Source organism: Chiloscyllium punctatum, chromosome 15 (genome assembly GCF_047496795.1).
Source record: "Chiloscyllium punctatum isolate Juve2018m chromosome 15, sChiPun1.3, whole genome shotgun sequence".
Taxonomy (NCBI): Eukaryota; Metazoa; Chordata; class Chondrichthyes; order Orectolobiformes; family Hemiscylliidae; genus Chiloscyllium; species Chiloscyllium punctatum.
The window spans coordinates 85,799,341-85,827,218 of NC_092753.1; the positions used below are offsets into that span (position 1 = coordinate 85,799,341).

Consider the following 27,878-nt stretch of genomic DNA (forward strand, 5'->3'; position numbering starts at 1 on the left):
CACTCGTGGCAGACAGGAATAAAATTTTGTAATTTACCCATTCACTCTTTGAATGTTTATCATTGCCTATCCACAGTAATTCCTTTCAGTAACATTTCTGAATCCATCATAGCCAACTCATGCCGCATACCATTGTAATTTCCTTAAGATTCAGAATACTAATCTCAGAATCACTCTATTATAATGGAGAATTCTATCATATTCTGGTCCCTTATCCCCAAAGGGTCTCTCACAACTAAATTACTAATTATTATTTTCTCATTGCAATATGGCCAGTCTAAGGTGGCTGTTTTCTACTTGGCTTCTCAACATATTGGTCAGAAACCATCCAGTATACATTCTAGGATATCCACCTCTACGGTATTGTAACTAATGTGATTTGCCCGATCTTTATTGCCCAACCGTCATGGACTTCGTTGGCATGTGCGTGGAAGACTGTGTACCAAGGAAGTCATTCCACGTGTTGTGCAACCTTGGATGAACCTGGAAATCCACTGCCTACTGAAGGTGTATAGCATTCAAGTCAGACGCCTTAGACCTATACAGGAAATCCAGACATGCCTTCCAAAAAGCCAAAAATGCCAAGAGGCCCAAACCAACCATACTGACACCCGCTGCTTGTGGCAAGGTCTGCACAACATAACGGCAGACAAAAACACATCCCACCCTGATGCGCTCAATGCTAGCAGCAGAGTGTCACCTGCCCCAACAGCCCTAGATGCACCTGTTACCTTGTCACCACTGCAGACATCAGATTGTGCACTTGATTGGGAGTCAACCCAAGGAAAGCAATGGGCTCGGACAGAGTTCCCAGCCATGAACTTAGGTCCAGTGCAGACCAGCTGGTGGAGGTACTCACTGACATCTTCAACCTCTCCTTGTTACAATCCAAAGTCTCCACCTGCTTCAAGAAGACTACCATAATCCCAGTATAAAAGAAAGCACATAGAATGTGTGCCTTAGTGACTACCGCCCAGCGGCTCTGACCTCCCTAATCATGAAGTCCTTCGAGAGGCTGATCATGGCCCACATCTACTCTACTCTCCCAACCTGCCTCGAACCCCTGCAATTTGCCTACCGATGTAACAGGACTCCATTTCCTTAGCCGTACAATCATCCCTGGTACATCCATACAACAAGGTCATTGACATCAGACTCTTACTCGTGGACTACAGCTCCACCTTCAATATCATAATCCTCTCCAGACTAATCTGAAAACTCCCGAGACATAAGTTTCAGCTCTGCTGCAACTGGATCCTCAGCTTCCTGAACCACAGACCACAATCAGTGAAGATGGACAACTGCACCTCCTCCACGATCGCCCTCAATACTGGAGCTCCCCAAGGCTTGGTGTCGTGGTGCAATGAGAACAATTTCTCTCACAATGTCAGCAAAATAAAAGAACCGATTATTGACTTCAGAAAGAAAGGAGGACACGCCCCCATCTACATCAACAGAGCGGAGGTTGAGAGCGTCAAGTTCCTTGGAGTGACAATAACTGACAATCTGTCTTGGACTTCTTATGTAGGTGCGATGGTCAAGAAGGCACAACAGCGCCTCTGCTTCCTAAAGTGACTTAGAAATTTTGCATGTCCATAAAGACCCTCACCAACCTTTACAGATCAACAATAGAAAGCATACTGCATCACAGCCTGTACAGCAACTATTCTGCCCAGGACCACATCAAACTACAGGAGGTTGTGAGCATAGCTCAGACCATCACAGAAGCCAACCTCCCATCCATGAACTCTACTTACACTTGTCACCGCAGAAAGACTGCAAACATCAAAGACCCTCCCAACCTGGTAATGCTCTCCTACAACCTCTTCCTTAAAGCAGGGATTATAGAAACTTGAACACATGCACCAACAGGTAAAAGAACAGCTTCTTCCCTGCCATTATTGGACTGAGCAATGGACTCGCTAACTTCACAAAGCATTGATCTTGCTAATGTTGATCTTCCTTTGCATTCTTCCTGTGCAATGTAACCTGTATGCCTTGCTCTGTCTGAATACACTGTCATCTATATGTCCTTGTTTGCTATGATCTGCCTGTACTGCTCGCTACACAGAGCTTTTCACTATGCTTAGCTACATGTAGTTACAATAAGTCAAATATATGATTATAGTCCATAATTAAGGTTGCTGCTTTACCACGTGCACCTCTGCCTGTTTAATGCCATTTCCGATGTGCCGACTATCCACAATAAACGATAACATTCTATTAGCTGTCCTAATTAGTTACTATGAGCATATTTATCTTTTACGATTCATACATGGGCATCTAGATTCCTGCATCTCAGAGCTCTGTAATCTTTACCAATTTATAAAACGTTTTTTATCCTTTCTGCCAAAATAGACAATCTCTAATTTTCTTAGATTATATTCAATTTGCCAGACCTTTTCCCACTCACTAAACCTATACCGTTATAGCATCCTTATGTCCTCTTCATAACTTCCATTCCGGCCTATTTTTATGGTATCAGCAAACTTAGCAACAATAACTTCCTTGATAGAAATCATTTAGCTCAAGGGTTACTGGGCTTAAAATGTTAACTCTGTTTTCTCTTTACTGTCAGACTTGCTTTGTCTCTCCAACACACATTGTTTTAAATGTCTGATTTCCAGAATCTGCAGTTCTGTGTTCATTTATCCTTATTTTCTTTCCTGTTAGCTAGCCACTCTTCTTTCCATGCCAATATGTTATCCCCTATTCCATGAATCTTTATTTTCTGCAAACATTTTGATGCATTGCTTTATCAAATACCTTCTGGAAATCCAAGTACAATGCCTCTATTGTTTGCCCCTTTATCCAAGCACATAATACTTTCAGAAACTCCAAAGAGTTGGTTAAATGTGATTTCCCTTTCAGAAAACTATGTTGACTCTACCTGCTTATCTTGATTTTTTTTAAGTGGCTTTCTGTAATGTCTGTAACAATAGCTTCTAAATTATACTCTGGGAAAAATGTCAAGCTAACTGGTCCGTGTTTCCTGCTTTATGTCTCATTCCCATTTTGAATAAAATTAAATGTTACATTCACCATTTTCTAATCGAATGAAATCTTCCTTGAAATTAGGGAATTTTGGAAAATTAAGCCAACTATCTCACTGACCACTTCTTTACGACTCCAGGATAAAGTCAATCTTCTTTAAAGGGCTGAAGATATTTTTGTTTTTACCAGATTCAAATATACAACTAATATTACCAAAAAGACCAATTCAATCACTATAAGAAGTTGTGGAAATACTCAGCAAGTTAGAATGAAGCATATAAGGGGACGAAAAACAGGTCATATCTACCTAAAACATTAACCTTTTCATCAGCACGAGGTAGAAAAATTTAAGATTTCAAGACTGTAAAAGGGACGATAGTGGGAAAAAGATAGAAAGTGAAGAGGAGAGATAAGTGACAAAAGAATTCATAGTGTAAGACCAAAGGAAATGATAATGGGACAGGTAAAAAAACATCTCCCTCCACGATTGATACTCAGTAACAGCAGTGTGTAGTATCTACAGTATGCACTGCAGAAGTTTGCTAAAGATCCTGAGTCAGCACCATCCAAGCCCATGAGCAATTCCATCTAGAAGGACAAGGCCAGCAGATACACGGGAACACCACCAACTTTAAGCCACTCACCATTCTTAAACTTGGAGATATATCACTGTTCCTTCACTATTTCTGGGTAAAGAAAGTCCTGGGAATCCCTTCCCTAATGGCATTGTGGGACGACCCACATCATGGACTACAATGATCCAGGAAGGCAATTTGCCACCACCTTCTCAAGGGCAGTTACAGAGCAATAAATGCCAGCCCAGCCAATGCACCCAAATCCAATAAGTAAATAAAAAATCCTCCCCATTTGTTCTTTTAATGCCCAATCCTCAACCCACTTTCATTTGCTTACAATTTACTTTAACATTTTCTAAAAACCACAAGAACGACCGATACAGAAATAAAAATAGATGTTGCTGGAAAAACTCAGCAGCTGTGGCAGTATCTGTAAAATCAGCGTTAAAATTTCAGGATGGGTGACCTTCCCTGGAACCTTTGATAGCTTGGAAAATATCGGTTTATATGCCGAAGACAGGGCAAGGAGTAAATGCTAGTTGGGAATAGAGCCCAAAGAGAGAGAAGAATAGTTGGACACACAAAGGAGTGATTAATGATTTGGCTAGGAGAGTGAATAGCTATTAATGGAGGCTGTTAGTGGCTAACAAAGGATAGTGTTTAATGGCAGACTACATGATGAAACATGTTGTGTGGGGTAAGAGGCTGGACCATGGGAGAGTTCAGGCCCTAAAATTATTGAATTCCATATTGAGTCCGGAGGGCTGCAGGGTCCCCATGCAGAAAATAAGGTGTTGTTCTTCAGACTTATGCTGAGTTTCACTGGAACACTTCAGCAAGCCTAAGATAGAGATGTTGGCCAGGGAACAGATTGGGCTGTAAAAGTGGCAGGCAATTGGAACTCAGGGTCATTTTTGCAGACAAAATGTAGATGTTCTGCAAAGCAATCACCAATCTACATTTTGTTTCCCTCATCTCATCTTTGCGTTTTGTGATATTATCACACTCCTGTTTTGTGGAGGTGACCAGGCTTATGTTTTCTTTCATTTATGTTTGAATTAATTCATCGACACCATACAAAACTGAAAGAATCAGAGCTATCTAAATGCCTCGTGCTGTGGAGCTGCCTAACTGAACTGTGGGTTGTACTCACAGAGCATGGAATGGACAACAATGGTTCAAGAATGTGGCTTACTGTCACCATTTGATGTATAGTTAGGGTTTGGCTATAAGTGCTGGCATTGCCAGTGAGGATCATATCCCATGAACATGCAGAAAATAAAAGTCGCTGATTTTCAGATTTCTAGTTTGAAATGTCAGATCATATGATTTCATGGTTGAGGTTAGAGAAGAGTTGATCAGGTTAAAAGGGTAAAGTCACCATAGTCCTACCAGACTATAGGACTACTTTCTCATTAGAGAGAGAGATGATTAATGATGGTTAACCTGAGGGTCACCATGCCTCAGAAAAGAAGAGAGTTTGAGAAGTCCTTCCTGGTAACCTGGTAATTGAATGTGCACACTTAACATCACTTTTCGATGTAAACCAGCCATCCAGAGCAGCTTGCTGACCCTAATGGCTATTTCTTAAAGTTCTCTTGTTTAAGAGTTGCTTCTTTTCTTTTTGCCCTTCACTTACAGTTTTAAGAATTTGTATGATCTGCGGAAACACATCGAAACACATAATGATGAACCTATGTACCGCTGCAGCTCAGATGGGTGTGACTTCAGTGCCTGCAGTGTACAAACCCTGAAACAGCACTACAGGAGAATACATGAGGTAGGTGACCAAGTGACAGCTGACCTGTGCAGTGCTATGGGATTTCATATGCTTTTATCTCAGAGACCATAATTTGAACTCACTTCAGGTCAGTGGAAACGGTGGAGCTGTTTCCTTCCTCTTAGCTTTTCCTTTACAGTTGAGGTGGAGGGGGGAGGGATGAGGAAACTGGTGAGTCTGCGTTGATGCCATGTGGTTGGACGGTACCAAGATGAGGCGTTCTTCCTCCAGGTGTTAGATGGCTTGAATTTGGCGGTGGAGGAGGCGATCAATTCTCCTGCTCCTCAGATGCTGCCTGACCTGCTGTGCTTTTCCAGCGCCACACTTTTCGACTCTGACCTCCAGCGTCTGCAGTCCTCACTTTCTCCCAGATATTTCAGAGGCTTCCTTGTCGAAGTTGGCCTCATCGAATATATGTGACAGAGACGGATGAACTGAGAGAATGGAATAAAATGGAATCTTTACAGGAAGTAGGAAGCAAGGATGCATAGTCCAAGTAGCTGTGGGAGCTGGCGGGTTTACAGTGGATATTAATAGCTAGTCTATCCCCAGAAATGGAAACAGATAACATTTTCTAGCTCTGATTAAATGTCATTAACCTGAAACATTCCCTGTTTCTAACTCCACGGATGCTGCCTGACCTGAATGTTTCCAGCAGTCAGGGTAAAACCTGTGGTTGTAACATTTGATCTTCGTAAACATGTGTTATTGAGAAAAATAAGTCATTTGCATTCCCAATTTCTATGTAATGTTGAAAGGCACACAATGCAGATGAAGAATAAAAAGAAATTAGATCCGATAGCCTGCAAGTGTTTACTATCTGCACTAACACATGGTCATTGGATCAGATGCAAGATGGTTGCTGGCATGTACGGAATGTGAGAAGGGCACAAAGATTGTCAAAAAAATTCTAGTATTGACATACATTGCCATTTTCTCCATCGAAACAAGGGAAGTAGGATATTCTTACATACCAGCCAATTATGTTTTAGCAAAGATATCTTATTGCTGAATTTTTTTCTTCAGCATTATGACATTTTCTGAAATTTTATTAGTGTAAGCGTTCAATTGCTTTTAAAGGATGTACCAGGCAGTATCCTGATGAAGCTGAAAATGTGTTGCTGGAAAAGTGCAGCAGGTCAGGTAGCATCCAAGGAGCAGGAGAATCGACGTTTTGGGCATGAGCCCTTCTTCATCAGTATCCTGATGAAGGGCTTTTGCCCGAAATGTTGATTTTCCTGCTGTTTGGATGCTGCCTGACCTGCTGTGCTTTTCCAGCACCACACTAATCAAGACTCTGGTTTCCAGCATCTGCAGTCCTCACTTTTGCCTAGTATGCTGCACAACTGAACCATTTTTCTCCTTCTCTAACAAGGAGTGGAAGGAACTGAAGATAATTAATACATACTATAATTACATTTGTATACATACATATGTGCCTGATCGTGAGTATATATAATAGAGAGAGTATAAAGGTGAGGCAGGAAAGAGAGATTCTAGAAGCAGCACATGTCTGGATTTTCAGATCAAAAATATCTTTCAACTTGTGTTAACAATCATTTCAAATGGATGAGTGCCAGCTTAAAAATCATTCCCATTCTTTCAGAAAAATCTAATATATAGTATAGATTTCAGTGTAAGTAAGTGGAAAAAGCAGAATGTACATCTAAACGAACCGCAATGACCCACAGCTGGAGTCAGCAGCTATGATGACCAATTCACAAATCCAACTTATCCTAACTCACATCTCAAGATTGTCACAGGATTGTAGGTACATTTATTTTTCACTTCAAGTCTGCTTTGTTTTAACGATTTAATTTTTTAAAAAATGTTCATTTTAAATCACGAATATCACACTCATTACATCATCTTTCTGCTGTGTTCATGTTGTCGCCTCCCAAACTGGAAACCTGTGTGAAATGGAGAAAAGTGATTGAAGATGGATGTTTGATGTTGCAGAATCAGTAAACTCTGGTGCAGATTGGGAGAGTGGGACTGTACCAACCCCTATGTAAAAGTGCTGAACGTCGGCCACAATTGACTTTGTGTTCCGTGTTTCTGATATGAGGGTGGGGGTAGAGGGGCTGTCTTTAAAAATTGTATATCTGCTGCTGGGTCTGTTGGGATTGCGGTGTCTGAATCTGAACTTGCTGCTGCTGCTGTTGTTGCTGCTGCTGTTGCTGTGCTGGTGCTGGGGCTGGCTGTGCCTGGAGGATGTGGTGAGAACTGTCCCCGGCTTGTGGCAGAGCCCTCCAGGTCATGGTGTGCTGCTGTTCACCCAGCGAGCTGTCCACTGGGGCAATGGAGTTGACGAAGGTGGTCAGGTTCATGGACTGGGCAAGGGAGTGAGCCTGTTGGGCAGCTGCTGGCTGTGCCTCGATCTGGATCTCCATTGGCCGGCTGTGCACCACAGTGGAGCCGCTGATGGAGTCAAAACTGACCGTCAGGATAGAGTCAAGCTGCATTTGACGATCCTGTAGGGTAAGGTTGGTCACCGTGATGGGCTGGAGGTTGGTGAAATGGGTGCCGGCCACTGTACTGATATTGGGCGAGACCGCAATGTTAGTCAGCCCAGCGGAGCTGGTTGCCGTGGTAGCATTTGAATCTCCTAGTGTCACGACCACCTAAATCAAAAGAAATAATTTCCTTTTAAAAAAAGTCATGAATACAAATTAAACACTGGAAAGAAAGAATATGTACATCTATACAGAGGCCTTTGCAACTACAGAAAATCTGAAACTGATTAGATGCCTCAAGTATGTTTGCTGCTGCACAGTCAGAAATGCAAAAGGTATACACAAAATATCACAGCTGAATGGGAGCTCTGCTTGGTGTCCTGGCTTGTGCTCACTTTTTAAAAAAAATCATTCACAGAATATGGGCATCAAGGTGGTGGGAAGCTGCCTTCTTGGAGCCACTGTAGTGCCCCCTACAATGCTGTTAGGAAAGGAGTTGCAGTGACAATGAAGGAATGGAATATACAGTATTTCTAAATCAGGATGGTGTGTGGCTTGGCAGGGAATCAGAAAATGATGGTATTTATGTGCACTTGCTTAACAGCGAAACAAAATCACTCGAAATGATTACCCATTCATAATTTCATTGCTGATTGCAGGCCTTTGCTGTGAAAAGATTGGCTGTCACATTTTCTATGTTACAGTACTGTCTACAAAAACCGGCTGTAAAGTATCTTAATACATCCTGAGTCATGAAAGGGATGTCTATAAATACGTCTTTTTTTTATTTTACTGTCAGTGGAGCATTAAAGAAAGACTTGTATTTATATAGCATATTTCACCACCACTACAAATCTCAAAGCACTTTGTGGCAAATGAGATACTTTTGTAGTCACTGTTACAAGAAGCACAGCAGCTAAATTGTGTGCAACAAGCTTCCACCAACAAAATGTGATAACGAACAGATAGTCTGTTTTCTAATGTTGATTGAGGGATAAATATTGGCTAGGATACTGGGGATAACCACTCATTTTTCTTCAATTTAGTGTTGGGATCTTTCACATGAATCCAACGGGAGTGACAGAGTCTCAGCTTTTAAGATCTCTGACAGTGCAAGGAAATTCTGTACTGTCATCAGCCTAATGCTTCTTGCTTAAATTCTGCAGTTGGGATTTGGACCATGAATCTTGTGAATCAAAAGGTGGTACTATTACACCAACTGAGTGATGACTGACACAGGGCCAATCCCTACAAAAGATATGCTGTTTAAAAGGCAATTACTGAAACAGCAACCCTGTTTAAAAGGGGGAGTTCTCTGTCAGTGAACCAGTTTAAAGATGGAGTCACTTCATCATGGCTTATATTGATTACCATATACAAGTTCCAATCTGGTTTTCACCACGATCCCTCACTGACCTGACTCATATTCTGTACTGCAGAATCGGTCTCATCATCAACAGTTCCTGTGAAACTAGTTTCTTTATCTGTGTAAGTGTACATTGTTGCCTCCTCAGCAGCTGTTGCTGATTCATCATCATCGTCCTCATCATCCTCATCTTCATCTTCCTCCTCCTCCTCCTCCTCTTCTGTCTTCCATTTCTTCTTTTGCCCTCGTTTCGATCTTTTCACTTCACCCATTTCTGTTAGCTCGCTCTCGTGTAAGCTGATGTCTTGCTGCAACAAGAAAAGTGTAAAATAAGTTAGTGATAACCATTGTCAAGTACTGAGTGTCAGTCTCAAACACAGAGACACACAAATGGTGATGTGTTACTGTTCACCTCGAGAAAGCAAGTTATTTTGCCAACATACACACTTACATGAATGTTATAATTTGGAACCAAGGACAATAGGTGGAATTTTGGAGTTTATATCACCCATCTCTCCCACTCTATCCACCGTTATTGGTATTGCAAGTTGATATTTGATCTGTTTGATCACTTAGGAATGCACCTTCCTTATCCATCAAGTGCGGGTGTGGAATGTGAAAATGGAGCTGCTGGGTCAGAGCCAGGGATATAATCCCATGTGCCACAAGACCTTCAAATATGTGCTCACACACAGACACAACCGCAACAGCAGGAATCAATGGCTTCAGCATTTGCAGACCATTCCAGGCCTTTTGATCCATTCTGCCTGTACTGGCTCTTGGAAAATGCTATCCAATTAATTCCATGCCTCGCTCTTTCACAATATACCCTTGAGCTTTTCAAATATTTATTCAATTGCCTATTGAAAGTTCAACTGGGAAATTCATTTGTAACAGGAGAGGCTGCTTGGTAAAAATAGTGGTGAAGTAATCATATTTCCACTTGTGATCTTGGGTTCAAATTCAGTCTTGACAATGGACTGATGGAAATCTTCTTCTGCTGGTTCACTTCCTAAGAGCAGACATCTTTTGCAAAGAGTACCAAGCAGCAATCCCACTCAAACCCATAAAAATGGGAGGTATAGGGAAAAAAAATGAACTGGATCAGTATCAGGCAAATTGTTTGGAGGCTGGGGCTGAAGAACATCATTGATGCTGAGGGCGATACTAACTGCACTCAATCTGACCTGGGAGCTGTATGGCTACCAGCATCAGAGCATTTACTGCTTACACTGCACAACTGGAATTGGAAAAATATTCCATTACACACTCAATTCAGGGAGTTTTGGATTTTAAAAGATTTAAACTCTGGAGGGCCAAGAGAAGATGAGACCAGGGAGGGTTAAGATGAAATGGCAAAGGATTCTGGGTACTCCAAGATAGGAAAAAAACTCTTGGCTGTAAGAGCTGCTCCTTTCTTGATGTATTTTAGGTATTGGAGATGATTTCCTCGAATTCCAGGAGCAGCAATTACTGTTTTACATGCTATTGTATTATTTTGGAACTTTGGAGAAAAAAGATCAAAATAATGGCACTTTTAAAAGGAGGAAGACAGACAAAAGGCAGCGACCACATTGTCAGGGAGAGACAGAAAGAAACCTACACTGCTAACTGACACAACAGTGAAATTGCACAGTTACTGCCTTTGCTGTTTTAGTTTATATATCTCTGGACATCGCTGTGCGTCTAGGAAAAATGAACAAACAGTGAAATTCACAGCTGACCTTGGAGGAACCTGTGTGGGAGAGCTCACAGTACAGGAGCAGATAAGTGCATAGTTTTTAAGTGTAATCTTGCTGTAAATCTACAGTAGTGACTAGAGTGTGTTCTTTCTTGATTATATGTTTTATTCAGATCTGTTGTTTGATTAAATTTTAAGAAAATAAACCATAAGTACTAAGTTAGCGTGGAGCATTTTTTTAGAGCAAAAAGGCAGTGCTATTTACTGGGTCTGGAGATTGTAAAGAAGCAAAGATGGCCTTTAGTAGAGTGATGTGCTCCTCCTATCGGCTGTGGGAGTTTAGGGAGAGGATCCATGTTACTGATGATTCTGTCTGTAGGAAGTATCTTTGGTTGTGAATCCTATCATATTGCATGGATCGTTTGGAGCAGCAGTTAGAGGCAATAAAGAATCTACAACAGCGAGGAGGTGTGATGGATGGCAGTTATAGGAAGGGCGAAAAGCTACAGTCAGGTAGATGGGTTAACTGCAAGAAAGGTATGAGTGTTAGGAGGTAGTGCAGGAGTCCTCTGTGGCTATCCCCATTTCAAACAAGTATGTTGTTTTGGAAAATGTAGGGGGTGATGGATTCTCAGGGGAATGTAGCACGAACAGCCAAGTTTCTGGTATCGAGACTGGCTCTCATATAATGAAGGTACGTCGGGTTCCAAGCAATCAATTGTGATAAGGCACTCAAGTTAGAGGCACAGACAGATGTTTCTGCAGCCAGCAGTGAAAAATCAGAATGGTGTGTTGCCTCCCTGGTGCCAGGATCAAGGATCTCTGAGAGGGTACAGAATGTTCTCAAAAGGGGAGAGGGACCAGCAGGAGGTCATTGTACACATTGGAACTAATGACAATGGGAAGGGAAAAGGATGAGATACTGAAGGGAGAAGATAGAAGGTTAGGTAGGTATTTAAAAAGATGGTCCTCGAGGGTAATAATATCAGGATTACTCCTGGTGCTACGATCTAGTGAGGGGAGGAATAGGATAGAGCAGGTGAATGTATGGCTGAGGAACTAGTGCAGGAGAGAAGGCTGGAGAGAAAGTGGGGGGGGGGGAACCCAGGGAGATAGTGAGGAAAGAGATCAATCTGAGACTGATATAGTTGGGAAAAGGAGCGAGTCAAACAGTCAGGGCAGGCAAGAACAAAGCAAAGAACAAGGTAGGACTGATAAATTAAACTGCATTCACTTCAATGCAAGAGGTCCAACAGGGAAGGCAGATGAACTCAGGGCTTGGTTAGGAACATGGGACTAGGATATCATAGCTTTTACAGAAATGTGGCTCAGAGATGGACAGGACTGGCAGCTTAATGTTCGAGGATACAAATGCTACAGGAAGGAAAAGAAAGGGGCTGGGGGGGGGGGGGGGCAAGAGAGGAGGGAGAAGTGGTGTTTTTGATAAGGGATAACATTACAGCTGTATTGAGTGAGGATATTCCTGGGAATGCATCCAGGGAGGTTATTTGGGTGGAACTAAGAAATAAGAAAGGGATGATCACTTTATTGGGATTATTATAGACCTCATAATAGCAGGAAATTGAGAAACACATTTGTAAGGAGATTTCAGTCATCTGTAAGAATAATAGGGTGGTTATGGTCGGAGATTTTAACTTTCCAAACAGACTGGGACTGCCATAATGTTAAGGGTTTAGATGGAGAGGAATTTGTTAAGTGTGTACAAGAAAGGTTTCTGAGTCAGTATATGGATGTACCTATGAAAGAAGGTGCAAACCTTGACCTACTCTTGGGAAATAAAGCAGGGCAAGTGACTGAGGGGTCAGTGCGGGAGTACTTTGGGGCCAGCGACCATAACTCTATTAGTTTTAAAATAGTGATGGAAAAGGACAGACCAGATCTAAAAGTTGAAGTTCCAAATTGGAGGAAGGCTAATTTTGACAGTATTAGGCAAGAACTTTCAAAAGCTGATTGAGGGCAGGTAAAGGGACAGCTGGAAAATGGGAAGCCTTCAGAAATGAGATAACGAGAATCCAGAGAGAGTATATTCCTGTCAGGGTGAAAGGAAAGGCTGTTAGGTGTAGAGAAAGCTGGATGACTAGAGAAATTGAGGTTTTGGTTAAGAAAAGGAAGGAAGCTTATGTCAAGTATAGACAGGAGAAACTGAGTGAATCCTTAGAAGAGTATAAAGACAGTAGGAGTATACTTAAGAGGGAAATCAGGAGGGCAAAAAGCGGAGATGAGATAGCTTTGGCAGGTAAGGTTAAGGGATATTATAAATACATTAAGGGCAAAAGGGTAGCCAGGGAGAGAATAGGACCCCTCAAATATCAGCAAGGCAGCCTATATGTGGAGCTGGATTAATGGTGCTGGATGAGCACAGCAGTTCAGGCAGCATCCAACGAGCAGCGAAATCGACATTTCGGGCAAAAGCCCTTCATCAGGAATAAAGGCAGTGAGCCTGAAGCATGGAGAGATACGCTAGAGGTGCTCTTCCAGCACCATTAATCCAGTATTTGCTTTCCAGCATCTGCAGTCATTGTTTTTACCTCTATATGTGGAGCTGGATGGGTATATGAATATGAAGGGTTTAGAGGGATATGGGCCAAGTGCTGGCAAATGGGACTAGATTAGGTTGGGATATCTGGTCGGCATGGACAAGTTGCACCGAAGGGTTTGTTTCTGTGCTGTACATCTCTATGACTGTTTGTGGTGGTGGTGTGCAAAAACGATAAAGGGTTTTAATTGAGTAAATAAATAATCAGCAGAAGAGTAGGCAATCAAAACACACATATAGGTGACTGTCAAGAGAATGAGACTTGACATAAGGAAACGTTTTTTTAATCTTTGCACAATGGATCGTGATGATCTGCATTCCATTTCTGGAAAGGTAACAGAGGTAGATTCAATGGTAATGTTCAAAACAATCAGATAAATGCTAACAGGGAAAATGCACAGGGTTACTGAGAAAGAGCGGGGAATGTGGAAATAATTGGATAATTCGGACATAATGATGGTCTGAATGGCTGCCTTTGTTTTGATTTTAATGTGGAAACATGTAGGTGTGATGATTTTTTCATGGCATTTGGCAACCAAATTATTGGGACTGTAATGTAATTAGCCAAATATACGATCAAACTGGGTTCGTGACACCACCGTATTTCTGCATTTATTGATTTACCAACGTCTAAGGTTGGGTTTTTTAGTCTTGTGGTAGTTCTAGTAGAGGTGGGCTCCCAATTGAGATGGTGAGAGCCCTAATTAGGGGCAATTTAAATGGCACACCAGTATTTTGCTGCTGGCAGAACAGTCCCAATTACAACTATCCCTAAGTCTGAGCAGTGCCCCATCACCTTCAGTGAGGCTGCCAAAGTTCCTGAGCTGCTGGCCCAGTGATGGAGGTCCCACAACAGTGAGAGCCCTTCATCAGCTGCAGTTACAGACTGAGCTGGTTTGGAGGCCACCTTCAGAGGATTGAAGTGCAGCTTCTGGACCCTCAGCAATTCTTGATTGAAGAGACCCAGAGTTCCCAAAGCACCTAGTCAAATCCAGCCCTTTCTTTCTGTTGCTGCACAAGTACAATAGGATATTGGCAGCAAATCAATGGATGTTTGTAGCTAGCATGGTGTGTCACAAGTTAGGACATCAGGTCCCTCGGACTATCAGTATTTGCCTCAGAACTCCAGAAAAATCATAAAATAACTACATCACAAAAGGAAGCCGTCATATCCATGCTGGCTCTCAAAGAAAGTAACTCAGCCAGTCCCCCTCAAGGATCCTTCCCCTGTAGCTGGCAGCTTGTTCTTTTCAGGTTCTTATTGAATTCCCTTTAAACACCATGATTGACTCTTTGTCCACCACACTCTCAGGCAGCATATTCCAGGACTGAACCTTATGTTTAACCCTATTACATTGGTTCCATGGCCATTAGCTTCCCTTTAGCTTCTAAACCTTCCGGACAATGTGTAAAAAAGCTCCCACTTATACCTCCTCGTAATTTTACCAATCACTTTAAACTGCATCCCTCCAGTTTCTACCCATCCTTGTTTCAAATCTACGGTCAAGACTTCTTATAATTTTATAAAATCAAAGTGAAATCTCCTCCCAATCTTCTTATTTCCAAAGAGAACAACTACAGCTTCTCCAATTTATTCATGTAACTCAAATCCCTTAGAAACATACAGTACGGACCTTTGGCATGTCAAGTGTGCATCGACAACTACTCTCAATGTATCCAAATTCCCACTTTCTAGAACTTGGCCCATTGCCTTCAACATTATGACATCTCAAGTGTTCTTTTTTTTTAAAATGTTGTGATGTTTTCTGCCTCTACTACCCACCCAGACAGTGCATTTCAGATTCCCATTACCCTCTGTGTGAAAAAATCCTCTATAAATCTTCTCTAAACCTTTCAGCTTAAAAATTATGTCCTTGTTAGTATTGACCCTTTAAATACGGGGAACAGATGCTTTCTAAGGAAGGGTCACCGGACCCGAAATGTTAATTCTGATTTCCCTTCCAGATGCTGTCAGACCTGCTGACCTTTTCCAGCAACTTCTGTTTTTGTTTCCGATTTATAGCATTTGCAGTTCTTTTGGTTTTTGCTTTTTATTCACCGTAGCCATGCCCTTCATAATCTTATACACCTCGGATTAGGTCCCCTTTTAACTCTAAAGAAAATAACCCAAGCTTATCCAGCCTCTCTTCTGGACCTAAACTGTTACAACCCATACAACATCCTGGTGAATCTTCTCTGCACCCTCTCCAGTGAATCACATCCTTCCAATAGCGTGGTGACAGAACTGCACACAGCACTCCAGTTGTGACCTAACTAATGTTTCCACATCTCTGGAAATATTTTCCTAAATATTATCTATCACCTTCTCAAGCCTTCAAATCCTTGCTAGGGAGTTGTGCCTAAACCTGATTGCAGCACTTCAGTTGAAGAAAAACCATTATTTTATAAATATTCATCATAACTTCCTTGCTTTTGTATTCTACTTACAATAATATCTACATCTCTACTACTATTCTCTGTCGTGTATTCTATTTGTTCAGCCCTGTAACCAGGTCGCTCATTACATTGTGCTGTCAAGGTCAAAGTACTGCACTGAGCTAATGTCTAACAAAACGTTCTTCTGGGATTGGTATGACAGAAAATAAAGGGCTGATATCTCTCTCAGCATTGTACGCTCCACCAGCCCCCACCCCACCGTTATGGGCTGTTCTACTCACTGGAGCTTCTGAAAGTCAGTCTATCTGAAACACCTCTCACCTCAGGGTGTTTGCGCCTCATGTGCCTGTTCATTGAAGCTCGTGTAGAAACCTTTGTGCCGCACAGGTGACAATTCTGAGCCTCCACCTTTTTGTGAGTCAGCTGTATGTGTTTGAAGAGCATGTATTCAGTGACAAACTTCTTCTCACAGATACTGCAGGTCCACTGCTTTCCAACTGAGCGTGGGAAAAGTGGATGGAGGAGGAAGGAGAGACAAAAGAAAGGGTTTAGAAGTAGGGTCGCTGCTGATTGAAATTGATGTTAAAGTGTTAATTAATGTGAACGTACAAATTAGGAGTGGGACAAGACCATTCTGCCCGTAAAGCCTGCTCCATCATTTAATAAGATCACATCTGATCAGTTTGTCTTTTGAATTCCACATTCCGATCTACCCCAGTAACTTTTGATTCTGTTGCCTAACAAGAAGCTGTCTGCATCCACGTTAAAGATATTTCAGAGAACGCACTTGCACTGCAATCTGAGACAAAGTTCGAAAGTTGTATAACCCTCAGGGAAAACAAAAAATTCTCCTCCTCTTGGTGACAAAAGGGCAATGTTTAATTTTTAAACGATATCCCCTAGGTCCGAACTCAATCATGTCCAGCTTGTCGAAACCCTCCTGGATCTTAAATGCTTCAATTAAATCAGCTCAGCTCTTAGAAACCCCAGTGGGAACAAGCCTGGTCTGTGCAACCTTTCCTCATAAAACAACCTACTCATTCCAGATATCAGCCTTATAAATAAGTGTGTGCTGGAGAAGCTCAGCAGGTTTGGCAGTATCTGTGGAGAGAGAAACTGAGTTAATGTCTGTTATGACACTTCTGTCAGAATTGAAGTTAATCTGAAGCTGTTATATCTTGCTCCAGAGATACTGCCAAATCTAGAGTTTCCCCATATGTTCTCGCTTTATTTTAGACTTTCAGCATCTACAGTACATCAGGAAGTACTTTTATATCAATCTATTAAATCTCCTCCAAACTGTCTAATACATTTACATTATTGTTTAAATCAGGAGATCAAAATTGTACATTATTTTCGAGATGCAGTCTTACCAATGCCTTTTATAAGTGTAGAAAAACACTTGCTTATTTAATTTTTCTCGTAAGGTAACATTATTACTTGCTGCATTTGCATATTAATGTTTTTTTGACTTCTGCTTGAGAACATGCAAATTCCTCTGCACCTCTCAAGTCTGCAGTCATTCTCATTTAAATAACATTCTGCTGCTTCTTTCAACATGAACAATTTCAAATTTTCCCACGTTACACCACATTTTACTAGATTTTTGCTCACTCATTCAACCTATCGATATCCATCCACAACCTACTTATGTCCTTTTCAAAACATATTTTCCTACCTCTGGTGTCATCTGAAAATTTAGCTACAATGTGTTTGGTCCCCTCATCCAAGTCATTGATATCTACTGTCAAAATCTGAGGTCCCAGCATGGGGTTCTATGGAATGCACTTGTCAAATCCTGCCAATCAGATAAAATTTCCCTTTTGCATAATCCCCATTTTCTGTTAGTCAGCCAGTCTTCTATCCATGCTAATATGTTATCTCTACACCATAGGTGCCTATTTTGTGCAATAACTTTTATGTGGTGTCTTGTCAAATACCTTCTGGACACCCAATCTACAGGCTCTCCTATATTCACAGCACACATTACTCTTTCAAAGAATTTCAATAAATTGATTGAACATGATTTTCCTTTCACAATACTTCCTGATTACCTGGAGATTTCTAAGTGTCCACCTATAAGCTCCTTAAAGATCGAATCTAACACTTACCTCATGACAGGTATCAAGCTTATGGTCTCCTGTTTTATGCCTCTCTACCTTTTGTTTTTTTACTTTCCATTCTGATGCATCTATTACTGCATCAGTCACCTATTTTAAGACGCTAAGATGAAGTCTATCAGGACTGTCAACCCACAGCTCCATCAGTTTGCTCAGGACCACTCTCTAGTGAATGTAATTTTACCAAGTTCCTCAATCTAGTTTTCCTCCTGACTTACTGCAATTAGTGGAATGTCTTTGTACCATCTAAGTGAAGGTAGAAGCAAAATAGGTTTTTATTTCATCTGTCATTTCTTCATTTGCCATTAACTACCCATTCTCACTTTCTAGAGGACTAATATTCCCCTTATTATTTATTTAAAGGGATTTTAGAGTATGTAAAAAGGAAAAGACTAAATAGTAACCTTTACTATCAGCTTCTCCTTTTCTAGCTAGTTTCCTCTTATACTTTTAATTTCTTACCTTGACTAATCTTTTAGTAATTCTCAGCCATTCTTTATATTGTGTCCAATCATCAGACCTGCCACTTATTTTTACGCCTTACATAACTTTCCCTCAAGGTTGATGCTTTCATTAAATTCTTCAGTTAAGAAATACTGGGTTCTTGCCTCAGAGTTTTTTCTTTATGGTAAGAACATACTTATTTTGAAATATTCTGAAATATCTCCCAAAATGTTTACCACAACTTTGTCATTGTTCTACCCCATAGCTTTGTATTCCAGTGCATTCCAGCCATCTCAGCTTTCATGCCACATTGTTATGCTTATTTAAGCCTAAAGTACTGAAGTCTGAGACCCACTTTTCTCCCTGTTAAAATGGATGTAAGTATTCAAATATATTGTGGTCACTGCTAAGTAGGGTACCTTTACACTGAATAAGTTAATCAATCCTGCAACATTACACATTACCAAAGCTAGTATAACCTTTCTGGTTGATTCTAAAATGTGTCGCTCAAAGAAACTCTCTCAAGAGTTTGCTATTAACTTCTCATCCAGGCTACCTTTGCCATTCTGATTTTTACACTTTATAATGTAGATTAAAATCATGATTACTTATGACCGAAATGTCGATTCTCCTGCTCCTCGGATGCTGCCTGGCCTCCTGTGTTTTTCCAGCACCACATTTTTCAGCACCTTTATCACAATCAGCCAATAGTTCTCATATACTTTGGCATCATGGTTTTGTTGTGGTTACTCTTAGAGGTTCTGTAGATCACTCTAGCTAGAAGCTTATTTTTCTCCTACAATCCCTCATCTTCGCCCTTTTACATCCTGATCTCATGAACCAAGATCGTCTCTAACTTTTGTACCAAAGTTGTTCTACATTATTAAAGTTAAAAATCACACAACATCAGGTTCCAACCCAATAGGTTTATTTGAAAGTACAAGCTTTTGGAGCGCTACCCAATGAATAATTTGCGCTCCGAAAGCTCGTATTTCCAAACAAACCTGTTGGACTATAACATCGTGTTGTGCCATTTTTAACTTTGTCCACCCCAGTCCAACACTAGTACCTCCACATCATGGCATACATTATTAAAGCTACTCCTCCACCTTGACCCAGCTTCCTATTCTTCGTGAATGTCACATTGCCCTCAATATTTATCATTCAGTCACATCTCTGTCATTGCCATCAAATTATGTTTATTCATTTCAATGTGTTATGATTTTTTTTTTGTAATGAATGCCACACACATTCTAATATGGACTCTTTAGTTTTGTCTGTTACAGAATCATAGAAATGTACATGGAAACAGACCCTTCGGTCCGACCCATCCATGCTGACCAGATATCCCAACCCAATCTAGTCTCACCTGCCAGCACCTGGCCCATATCCCTCCAAACCCTTCCTATCCATATACCCATCCAAATCCCTTTTAAATGTTGCAATTGTACCAGCCTCCACCACTTCCTCTGCGTGAAAAAGTTGCCCCTTCAGTCTTTTTTATATATTTCCCCTCTCACCTTAAACCTATGTCCTCTAGTTCTGGACTCCCCGACCCTAGGGAAAAGACTTTGTCTATTTATCATATCCATGCCCCTCATAATTTTGTAAACCTCTATAAGGTCACCCCTCAGCCTGTGACGCTCCAGGAAAAACAGCCCCAGCCTGTTCAGCCTCTCCCTATAAGTCAAATCCTCTAACCCTGGCAACATGCTTGTAAATCTTTTCTGAACCCTTTCAAGTTTCACAACATCTTTCCGATAGGAAGACGATCAGAATTGCACGCAATATTCCAACAGTGGCTATCCTTGTAACATAATGAAAATCTGCTCAATGAGAACATCTAAAATAAGATTAGAAAGCAATATTAATATGAATTCTTCACTCAATTTCTCAGACTCATTCCTGCAAATTCATGATACATTACACAGGTAAACAATTAGGACCCCTGCTTGCAGCCCAATTCCTCATTCTATATGGACACAATTGCACCCACAAATTAACCTGCCAGTCTATAACTCATCCTTCATGAGCAGTTATTCTACATTGCAGCAAAGGAGGAAGTGAAATCAGCCACTCATGTCTGCGCTGGCTGTTTGAAAGAGCTAATCTCAATTAGTCCCAAACCCCCCACTCTTTCTCTACATCCATGCAAAGCTTTCCATCGCCACTGTAAATAAAAAATCAACCTGTTTTACTCTTAAAGATTCCCTTGTCAAACAAGTTGACTTAGGGTTTTGTGTTGCAGTGTCAGTGTCTCTATCTCTGAGGTTCAAGTCTCACCCGTTCCAGTTGTGCAATAACATCTCTGAAGATGTTAATTGGGAAATACTTAAAAAAAACAAGTTGACTTCTCAAGTGACCAACCCAAAACTGGTGATACACGTAATCCCAGTTTGAATAGTATTGGATTAGTTTGGCAAACACACCAGTATGAAGTAGTTTATGGTTCTCCATACTGTTTCTCTCACTGAAGGTTTTCCCACACAGCTCACACATGAAGTCCTTCACACCTGCAGAGTAAAAGAAAATCATTGCACAGGTTAAAAAATACATTACGCAGCATCTGTCAGCACACATTACACTAAGTTAAACCCCACTATGTGGTACACAGAGGAACTGACAACCCTTTGTGGTATGTCCTGCTTTCTTAGGCCAGCTCTCTCATTGAATTTTAAAACCCAACCCTTCCATCATCTTGCCTGTGTGTATATCTGGAAGTTCCTTCAGCCATCCAACTTACCAAGCTGAGTGTGCTCCTCTAATTCTGGCCTCCTATGCTCCCACAACTTTTAATCATTCTGCCTTTGGCAGTCATTCCCTTAGATGTTGAGACCCAAATTCACTCTCCAAACCTCTGCGCCTGCCTATCTGATTCTTCAATGATCTGCTGAAAATCCACTTCTTTTGGTCACTTGTCCCACTGACATATGTAGCTTGGTTTCAAGTTTTATTTGATAATGATCCCATGGAGCACATTGGGACACTTTATTATGGTAAGGGTGCTATATAAATACATGTTGTTCTTGAGAGCCAGACAGAGATGGGAGGGCAGTGTGGTGATCCTCTACTCCACCTAAACCCTTGTATTGCCATCTTTCAGACACAGGTGAGCAGTAGCAAAGATCACCAGCACAAAATACTCAACTCTCTCCTGGGAGTAGTTCTCCCTACGATAGGGTGAATGAAGAGTCGATTGTGCACAATTATTGTTTCCACTTCAAAAGTAATCACTTTACGTCAGGATGATAAACTCTATTAATAATAATAAACCAGAGATTTTTGTCCGGATGAGATAGAAAAAGATCAGAAGCCAAGGAAGGTAGGTGCAGTTAAGAGATAAATTAATTATTCTGGAATACCTGACTGGCTTGAGAAGCAGAATTGTCTACTGCTGTTCTTAGTTGGAACACAGTCTCCTAATCAAATGATGCAGAGTACTGAGGAGAACAAGCAATGGATCTATGATAGACTTTAACCCAAGCCTCTCTGAAGCAAGAGATTCTCAGCCCTCAATATAGAAACGGATGGAAGTCATACTGTCTTTGGCATTAGCTTGGCTGCTGTGTCAGTAGTTACCAGTGTGTCTTTTGTAGTGTTTAAGCATGTTGACTTTCTGTGCAAACTTCCGATGACACTCCTTGCACTCATATTCTTTAATGCCTTTGTGCAGTTTCATGTGATGTCGTAGCGCATGCTTTGTTTTCATTCCTGGGCACAGAATGGCAAAGAAATGGACATCATTACAAAATTAACAAGACTTCAGCAAAGAGGAAAATTAGAACTCACATGGTTAGTAAATGCACAAACAGAAAAAAGGAACTGGATTGTATATCTGTTGAGAAAGGGGATAAAAGATTTCCCTCAAATTATTTGTTTCATTCACTTTAAGACAGCAAGGCAGTGTGAGTGTGAGGAGAATGTCCGACATTGAAGGATTTATGCATCATCTGTAAAAGGAAAGTATCTGATGTCCAAATTACTTTTCCTTATGCGTTCTAGAGGTTATTCATTGGTTAGAATTCTTAATAAATCTTCAAGACACACCAAGGTCACAGTGTGGTCAGAAATGGAAAAGAGCAGCAGTGCTGCAGAGAGAGGGGAAGACAGTCATCACAGAGAGAAAGAATGCCCACAATAGTGAGAAAATGCTCTGCAGTTAGAGTGAGGAAGGAGATGCCTAAAATAGACAGCAAAGGTGCAGTGCAAAGGGTTGGGGTGGGTTACTAGAGAGAGAGAGAACATGGGCTGTGCACACACAAAGAGAGAGTGGAATGCAAAAGAAGGGGCAGTATTTGAGAGAAAGAGAAGGGAAGTTGTGGTGTGAGAGAGACAGTGGGAGAGAGACAGAGAAGAGGGCAGGGAAAAAGGAAGGGAACAATGAGCAACAGTACGGGGGAAAGTGTGACACCGGAAAGAAGGAACGTGGTGGGGGGGGGGGGGGGCGGGGAGGGAAGAGGGAGAGAAAGATAAGGACAAGGGAGAGTGAGAGGTGGAGAGAGTGAAGCAAGAGACAAGTAGGGACAAAGTGAGAAAGTGTGTGAGGGGAGTAGTCAGCATTTTTCAAATAGATGTAAAAGATCATACTGCACTATTTCAAAGAAGACTAGGGAAGCAGATGCCCTTGTCAATAATTATCTCTCACTATCCCTAATAAATTTCACAAGGTGCTTGTGAAACGCAGACTCTTCTTTAGGAAGAAAGAGTGATCCCAGGTTATATCAGAAGTGATAACACTAAGCATATAGTTCCTACACGCCTCTCCCAATCTGACATGGGCAGCAGGCTGACTCAGACCAAGCTCAACTCCTCCACAGTGCCGCTTGAATAAGATAAGCAACAGTTCCTCCGGTGGCTCACCTTTCCCACATTCCGCGCACAGATAGTCCCGAACATTGTCATGCACCCTCATGTGTTCCTTCAACATATCCCTCCGGGCAAATGACTTCCCACACTGTTCACAGGTATGACTCTTCACTCCTAAACAATGATAGACATATGACGCAGGATAGATTAACAACAGAAGCAAAGGTAATTTCCGATGTCTGGCAACACAAACAATTTATCATCACCACTCTTTGTCCAAATAAAGTCCAAGAGATATTTTTAGGTCAGCTTTATTAAAGGAAATGGGGCTTTCCTTCAATAGTTAGTTATGGACTGTTCCATAGTATAAACCAAATTTGCCACTCTTTGTATTCTAGCATTTTGATCAATCATTCTTTGCTCTGTATGTCAGGAGTGCTTTTGCAGTTTTTGTTTTTACTCCAAGAGTAACTATGCACCTCTGAAACAATCTCAGATCATCTAATATAAAGCAAGCTTGCAGTCTTTAGGAGGATGAAATAATTGATTAAATCTTTGCAAGTGCATCTTCTTCTGCTTACAGGAACGGATGGGTAGAGGAGATAGGTTTAAGGTGAGGGGGAAAGATATAAAAGGGAACCAAGGGGCAACCTTTTCACAGAGAGGGTGGTGCATGTATGGAACGAACTGCGGGTACAATTGCAACATCTAAAAGACAATTGGACAGGTACATGAACAGGAAAGGTTTAGAGGGATATGGGCCAAATGGGACTAGATCAGTTGAAGTTTGCGTGGATGAGTTGGATTGAAGGGTCTATTTCTATGTTGTATGATTCCATTTGTGACTGCTACCTTTTAACTGGTCACAATTGGCAGCCACACCCAGCCTAAATTTGATGCTTCCTCAGATGATCAGAATTAAAAACCTTTGATTTATCCCACTGTGTGGGAATCTGCAGGCTCAGTGGCTTCAAATGGTTGTGGAACATCATTGTCATTGCAAGTGATTTCACATCATTGTAAATTGTTCCACTGATGTAGGGAACTTAAAATCCATGTTCTGAGTAAATCAGAATGAACGCAAATGCTTTCCCCACCCAAATTAAAACATACAATCTTGAGAAAGCAGGTATTGGTTTGAGATTAATCAAAAGTTGAATCTTGCTTGTATTTTTGTTTTTCTAAGGTGTGAGAAGGCAAGGATTTGGAGGAATTGGAAGTGTGATTTGGACAATGAGACGGTTTACCTGTGTGGATTATTTTGTGACGTTCCAAGTTCCCAGTACTGTTAAAGATCCTTCCACAGATATCACAGGGATGGATGTACCTGGAACAGAAATACAACCACAAAGAGGGAACAGATCAGACAGGAATAAATCCAGCACAATACAGACCTTTAAGAAATTAATTCAGAGGCTTTGCAATTGCTATAAAAAAAAAGTCTCACTGATACAAATAAGCTAGAGGCAGTGCAGAAAGTAGAAAACAGACCAATGAGCGTACAAATAATCAGGAAAAACTGAAGAGGTCAGACCCCTTTTCAACTGAAGAAACCGAGAGATGATCCGATATTGGTCTATAAGATAGTGAACACTTTTATAGTGTAGCCATGGAGATGTTTTTAAGTTGTGGAGAAAGCCAGAATTTGAGCCAAAAATATAAAAATAATTATTAATAGATTTGACTGGAAATGTAGCTGGAACGTCTTTATCCAGGGATTTGTTTGAACATGGAACCCACATCATAGTTGAAGTGAATAGCATAGATGCATTTAAAGGGAAGCTAGACAAACACAGAAGGGAGCAAAGAAAAGAAGGTTACATTGATGGAGTTAAATAGAAACAGGTGGGGAAGCACTTTAAGTGGAGCATAAACTCATTGTGGTTGTTTCAACTGAACAAAACAGCCATTCTCTGGTTCATTCCTCAGCGTAATGTTTTGACCAATTACAATCAAACTACCTGTTTAAATTTAAACAAACCTTGACAGTTTAGAAATACTACAGTATGGAACAGGCCCTTAGGCCCTACAAGTCCACACTGACCCTCCAAAGAGTAACCTACCCAGACCCATTCCCCTACCTCATATTTACCCCAACTAATGCACCTAACCTACACACATCTCTGAACACTATGGGCAATTTAGCATGGCCAATTCACATAACCTGCACATCTTTGGATTGTGGGAGGGAAAAGGAGCACCCAGCTGAAACCCATGCAGACACGGGGAGAATGTGCAAACTCCATACAAATAATCGCCTGAGGATGGAATCAAACCCGGGTCCCTAGTGCTGTGAGGCAGCAGTGCTAACCACTGAGCCACTGTACCACCCTATAACTGCCAGTCAGCTGGCTGGCACACTGTCCATGGCAAAGCTCTATCAATGTCCACTTGCCAACCATTCAGTACTCTATTCTCATACAATATAAAATGTTGTTCCCCATTACATTGGTATTCATGCTAATGTCCTGATAAGTGAAAGATGAAAGGCTTTGAAAAAAATGTCTCTTTCAGTAATTCTCAATTCTGCACTGCAAGACAACAACTCAATATGATGGGTTCTGTCACTCCTGTGGCATTTCCTTCCTGTACCTCCTGCTTGTTTTCAGGCCCTTGCCCTAGCATTTACCTCACGTGAGCTTAGAATCTGCCCAATAATAGAGTCCTTAGTTATAGCAGGGATCACAGGCCAAATCCAGCCTTATCCTTCAAAGTTTCACACATTTCTACACTGCCAGCATTGGGCCTATTGACAACTGTCATCTTGTTCAATCCAGGCCAAGTGCATCAATCATTAACCAAGTCAGTATGGCTAGTAAGTCAGTGGCTGACATGGCCCAATAGGGGCAGAGGGATAGGTCTGGTAATCACTTGAATGGGATGATAGATGTAATTCTTAGCATCCGAATTCAAATAACTGTGCATGCTAAGCTTTATCCAGAGTTGTCACAATCGGACACATTAAAGTACTGACATAACGTAAGGGTCTAGCTGCTTCAACTCCACCAGTATACCTGTGCATACTTGGTACCTCTAAATCTTGACACATGCGCATCTGTGTATTTTGTGTCTGATCCTATCCAAATGGATAACATAGCACTTTGTCTTCAGGCCCTCAGGTATAGCGATGGACGACCACTAGTTTAGCAGTTGGCATATACAGAGTCAGCCCTAAAGCATCATTGGGATATAATCCACTCACTTTTGCACATTGGGGTCAGAATCTGGCAATTCTTCCCTGTGAATGACCATGTGGGCATGATAGGTGGCCTTCAGTGCAAAGCGACGATTGCAGATCGTACAGCCGTAGCCCTTCTCCTTATGAATCTCCATCAAATGTTTCAAATACTGACTCCCTTTTGCGAATGTAGCCTGGAAATAGCAACAGAATGATCAGCAAAATAAAACTGGATGCTTCCCACAGGTCTAGCAGCATCTATGGGAAGAAAGCAGTATTAACATTTTGAGTCAGTACCTAAAGAAGAATCACCAGACTTGAAACGTTAACTCTGCTTTCTTTTCACAGATACTGCCAGACCTGTTGAGTTTCTCCAGCAATTTCTGTTTTTGTTATAGAATGGTCAGTGTTAAGTGTAATCCTAATCTGATCAATATTTCTGGCTTCATACATAGTCACCCGATTGAGATTTAATCGAATAATCAGTATATCAGAACTTAGTGTTCCCTGGTACATACACACATGCACACTGGCTGATGAGAGCTGCGTATGTGTAGTCAGGTGCAGTTTTACCTCAAAAAAAATGAACAAATCTATACTTAATTATTTATGAACAAAGGGAAAAGGAAGGAAGAGGCCACTCAGCCCCCTGAGCCTGTTCTGACTCATAGCTGATCTGATTGCTCCACATTACTACCTATCCTATAACTTTTCACCCTCAGCTTATTATGAACCTATGCAGCTTTGTCTTAAAACATATTTAAATATTCTGCTTCCAGTGTCTTTAGAGGAAGAAAGCTCCAAAGACTTAAGACCTTCTGTGACAAAATATTTCTCCTTAATGGTGTCTGAAATAGGTGACTCCTTAATTATAAACAGCGTCTACACACACAACACCTCAAAGGGGTTGGGAGAAGCTAATTTATAAAGAAATCCAAACAGCAATTTGGTTGACTGTGACAACGTTAGCAATCACTTAAAACAACAATATCTTAATGCACACAACATGGCAAACATGTCGAGACAATTCACAGAACGGATTTTTAAACAAAATTTCATAGTAATACATTAAGAGATATCAGAACAGGTGACTGAATAAAGTACATTTGAATGGGGCGGGGGGTCTTAAATGTCCTTTGTTGAAGATTCTTAATAACAGACAGAGACTTGCCTGGCATTTCTTACAGCTGTATTTATGTGGAATGGGTTCATTCACTCCATCGGACTGTTCTTCCGTTTCTTCTGCTGTGATCCCGAGTTTGCTGATGAATTGCTCTCGTTGTTGCTCATTCATCAGTGGAATGTCCTGCAACAAGAGTTAGGAGGATGCCACACAGTAAAGATCAGACTGTATGATTCCCATATCTCTGAGTCTTGCCTCAATGTGAGACACCTTTGCAGTTTCAAATGCTGCAGGACAGCATCGCACTGGGCTTAACAGAATGGCCTTTGCATCACAACTACAAGGTGCCAGATAGACAATCATGTCAAATTCAAGTTGCCATAGTCTTATTAGACCATAGG

The 27,878-nt window shown here is 41.2% G+C and overlaps 2 protein-coding genes across 7 annotated transcripts in view; both read right to left on the bottom strand.

Annotated features, from left to right (window-relative positions):
* The window catches only part of LOC140486485 (histone H4 transcription factor-like), a 59,254-nt gene extending 53,517 nt beyond the window's left edge, over positions 1-5,737 (bottom strand). Inside the window, exon 1 of the mRNA XM_072585710.1 lies at positions 5,433-5,737. The gene's annotated coding sequence lies outside the window, so the exon portion shown is untranslated. The remainder of the gene's footprint in view (positions 1-5,432) is intronic.
* Positions 5,738-7,148: 1,411 nt separating this feature from the next.
* The window catches only part of prdm15 (PR domain containing 15), an 80,461-nt gene continuing 59,731 nt past the window's right edge, over positions 7,149-27,878 (bottom strand). For all 6 annotated transcript variants that reach the window (XM_072585718.1, XM_072585713.1, XM_072585716.1 and 3 more), the window contains exons 17-25: positions 27,526-27,660; positions 26,379-26,548; positions 24,424-24,503; positions 23,231-23,350; positions 21,950-22,081; positions 20,800-20,883; positions 16,128-16,303; positions 9,222-9,479; positions 7,149-7,973 (exon numbers count right to left, since the gene is read on the bottom strand). In XM_072585718.1, the coding sequence (XP_072441819.1) occupies positions 7,440-7,973; positions 9,222-9,479; positions 16,128-16,303; positions 20,800-20,883; positions 21,950-22,081; positions 23,231-23,350; positions 24,424-24,503; positions 26,379-26,548; positions 27,526-27,660 (1,689 nt within the window). In that variant the 3' untranslated portion in view covers positions 7,149-7,439. The remainder of the gene's footprint in view (positions 7,974-9,221; positions 9,480-16,127; positions 16,304-20,799; positions 20,884-21,949; positions 22,082-23,230; positions 23,351-24,423; positions 24,504-26,378; positions 26,549-27,525; positions 27,661-27,878) is intronic.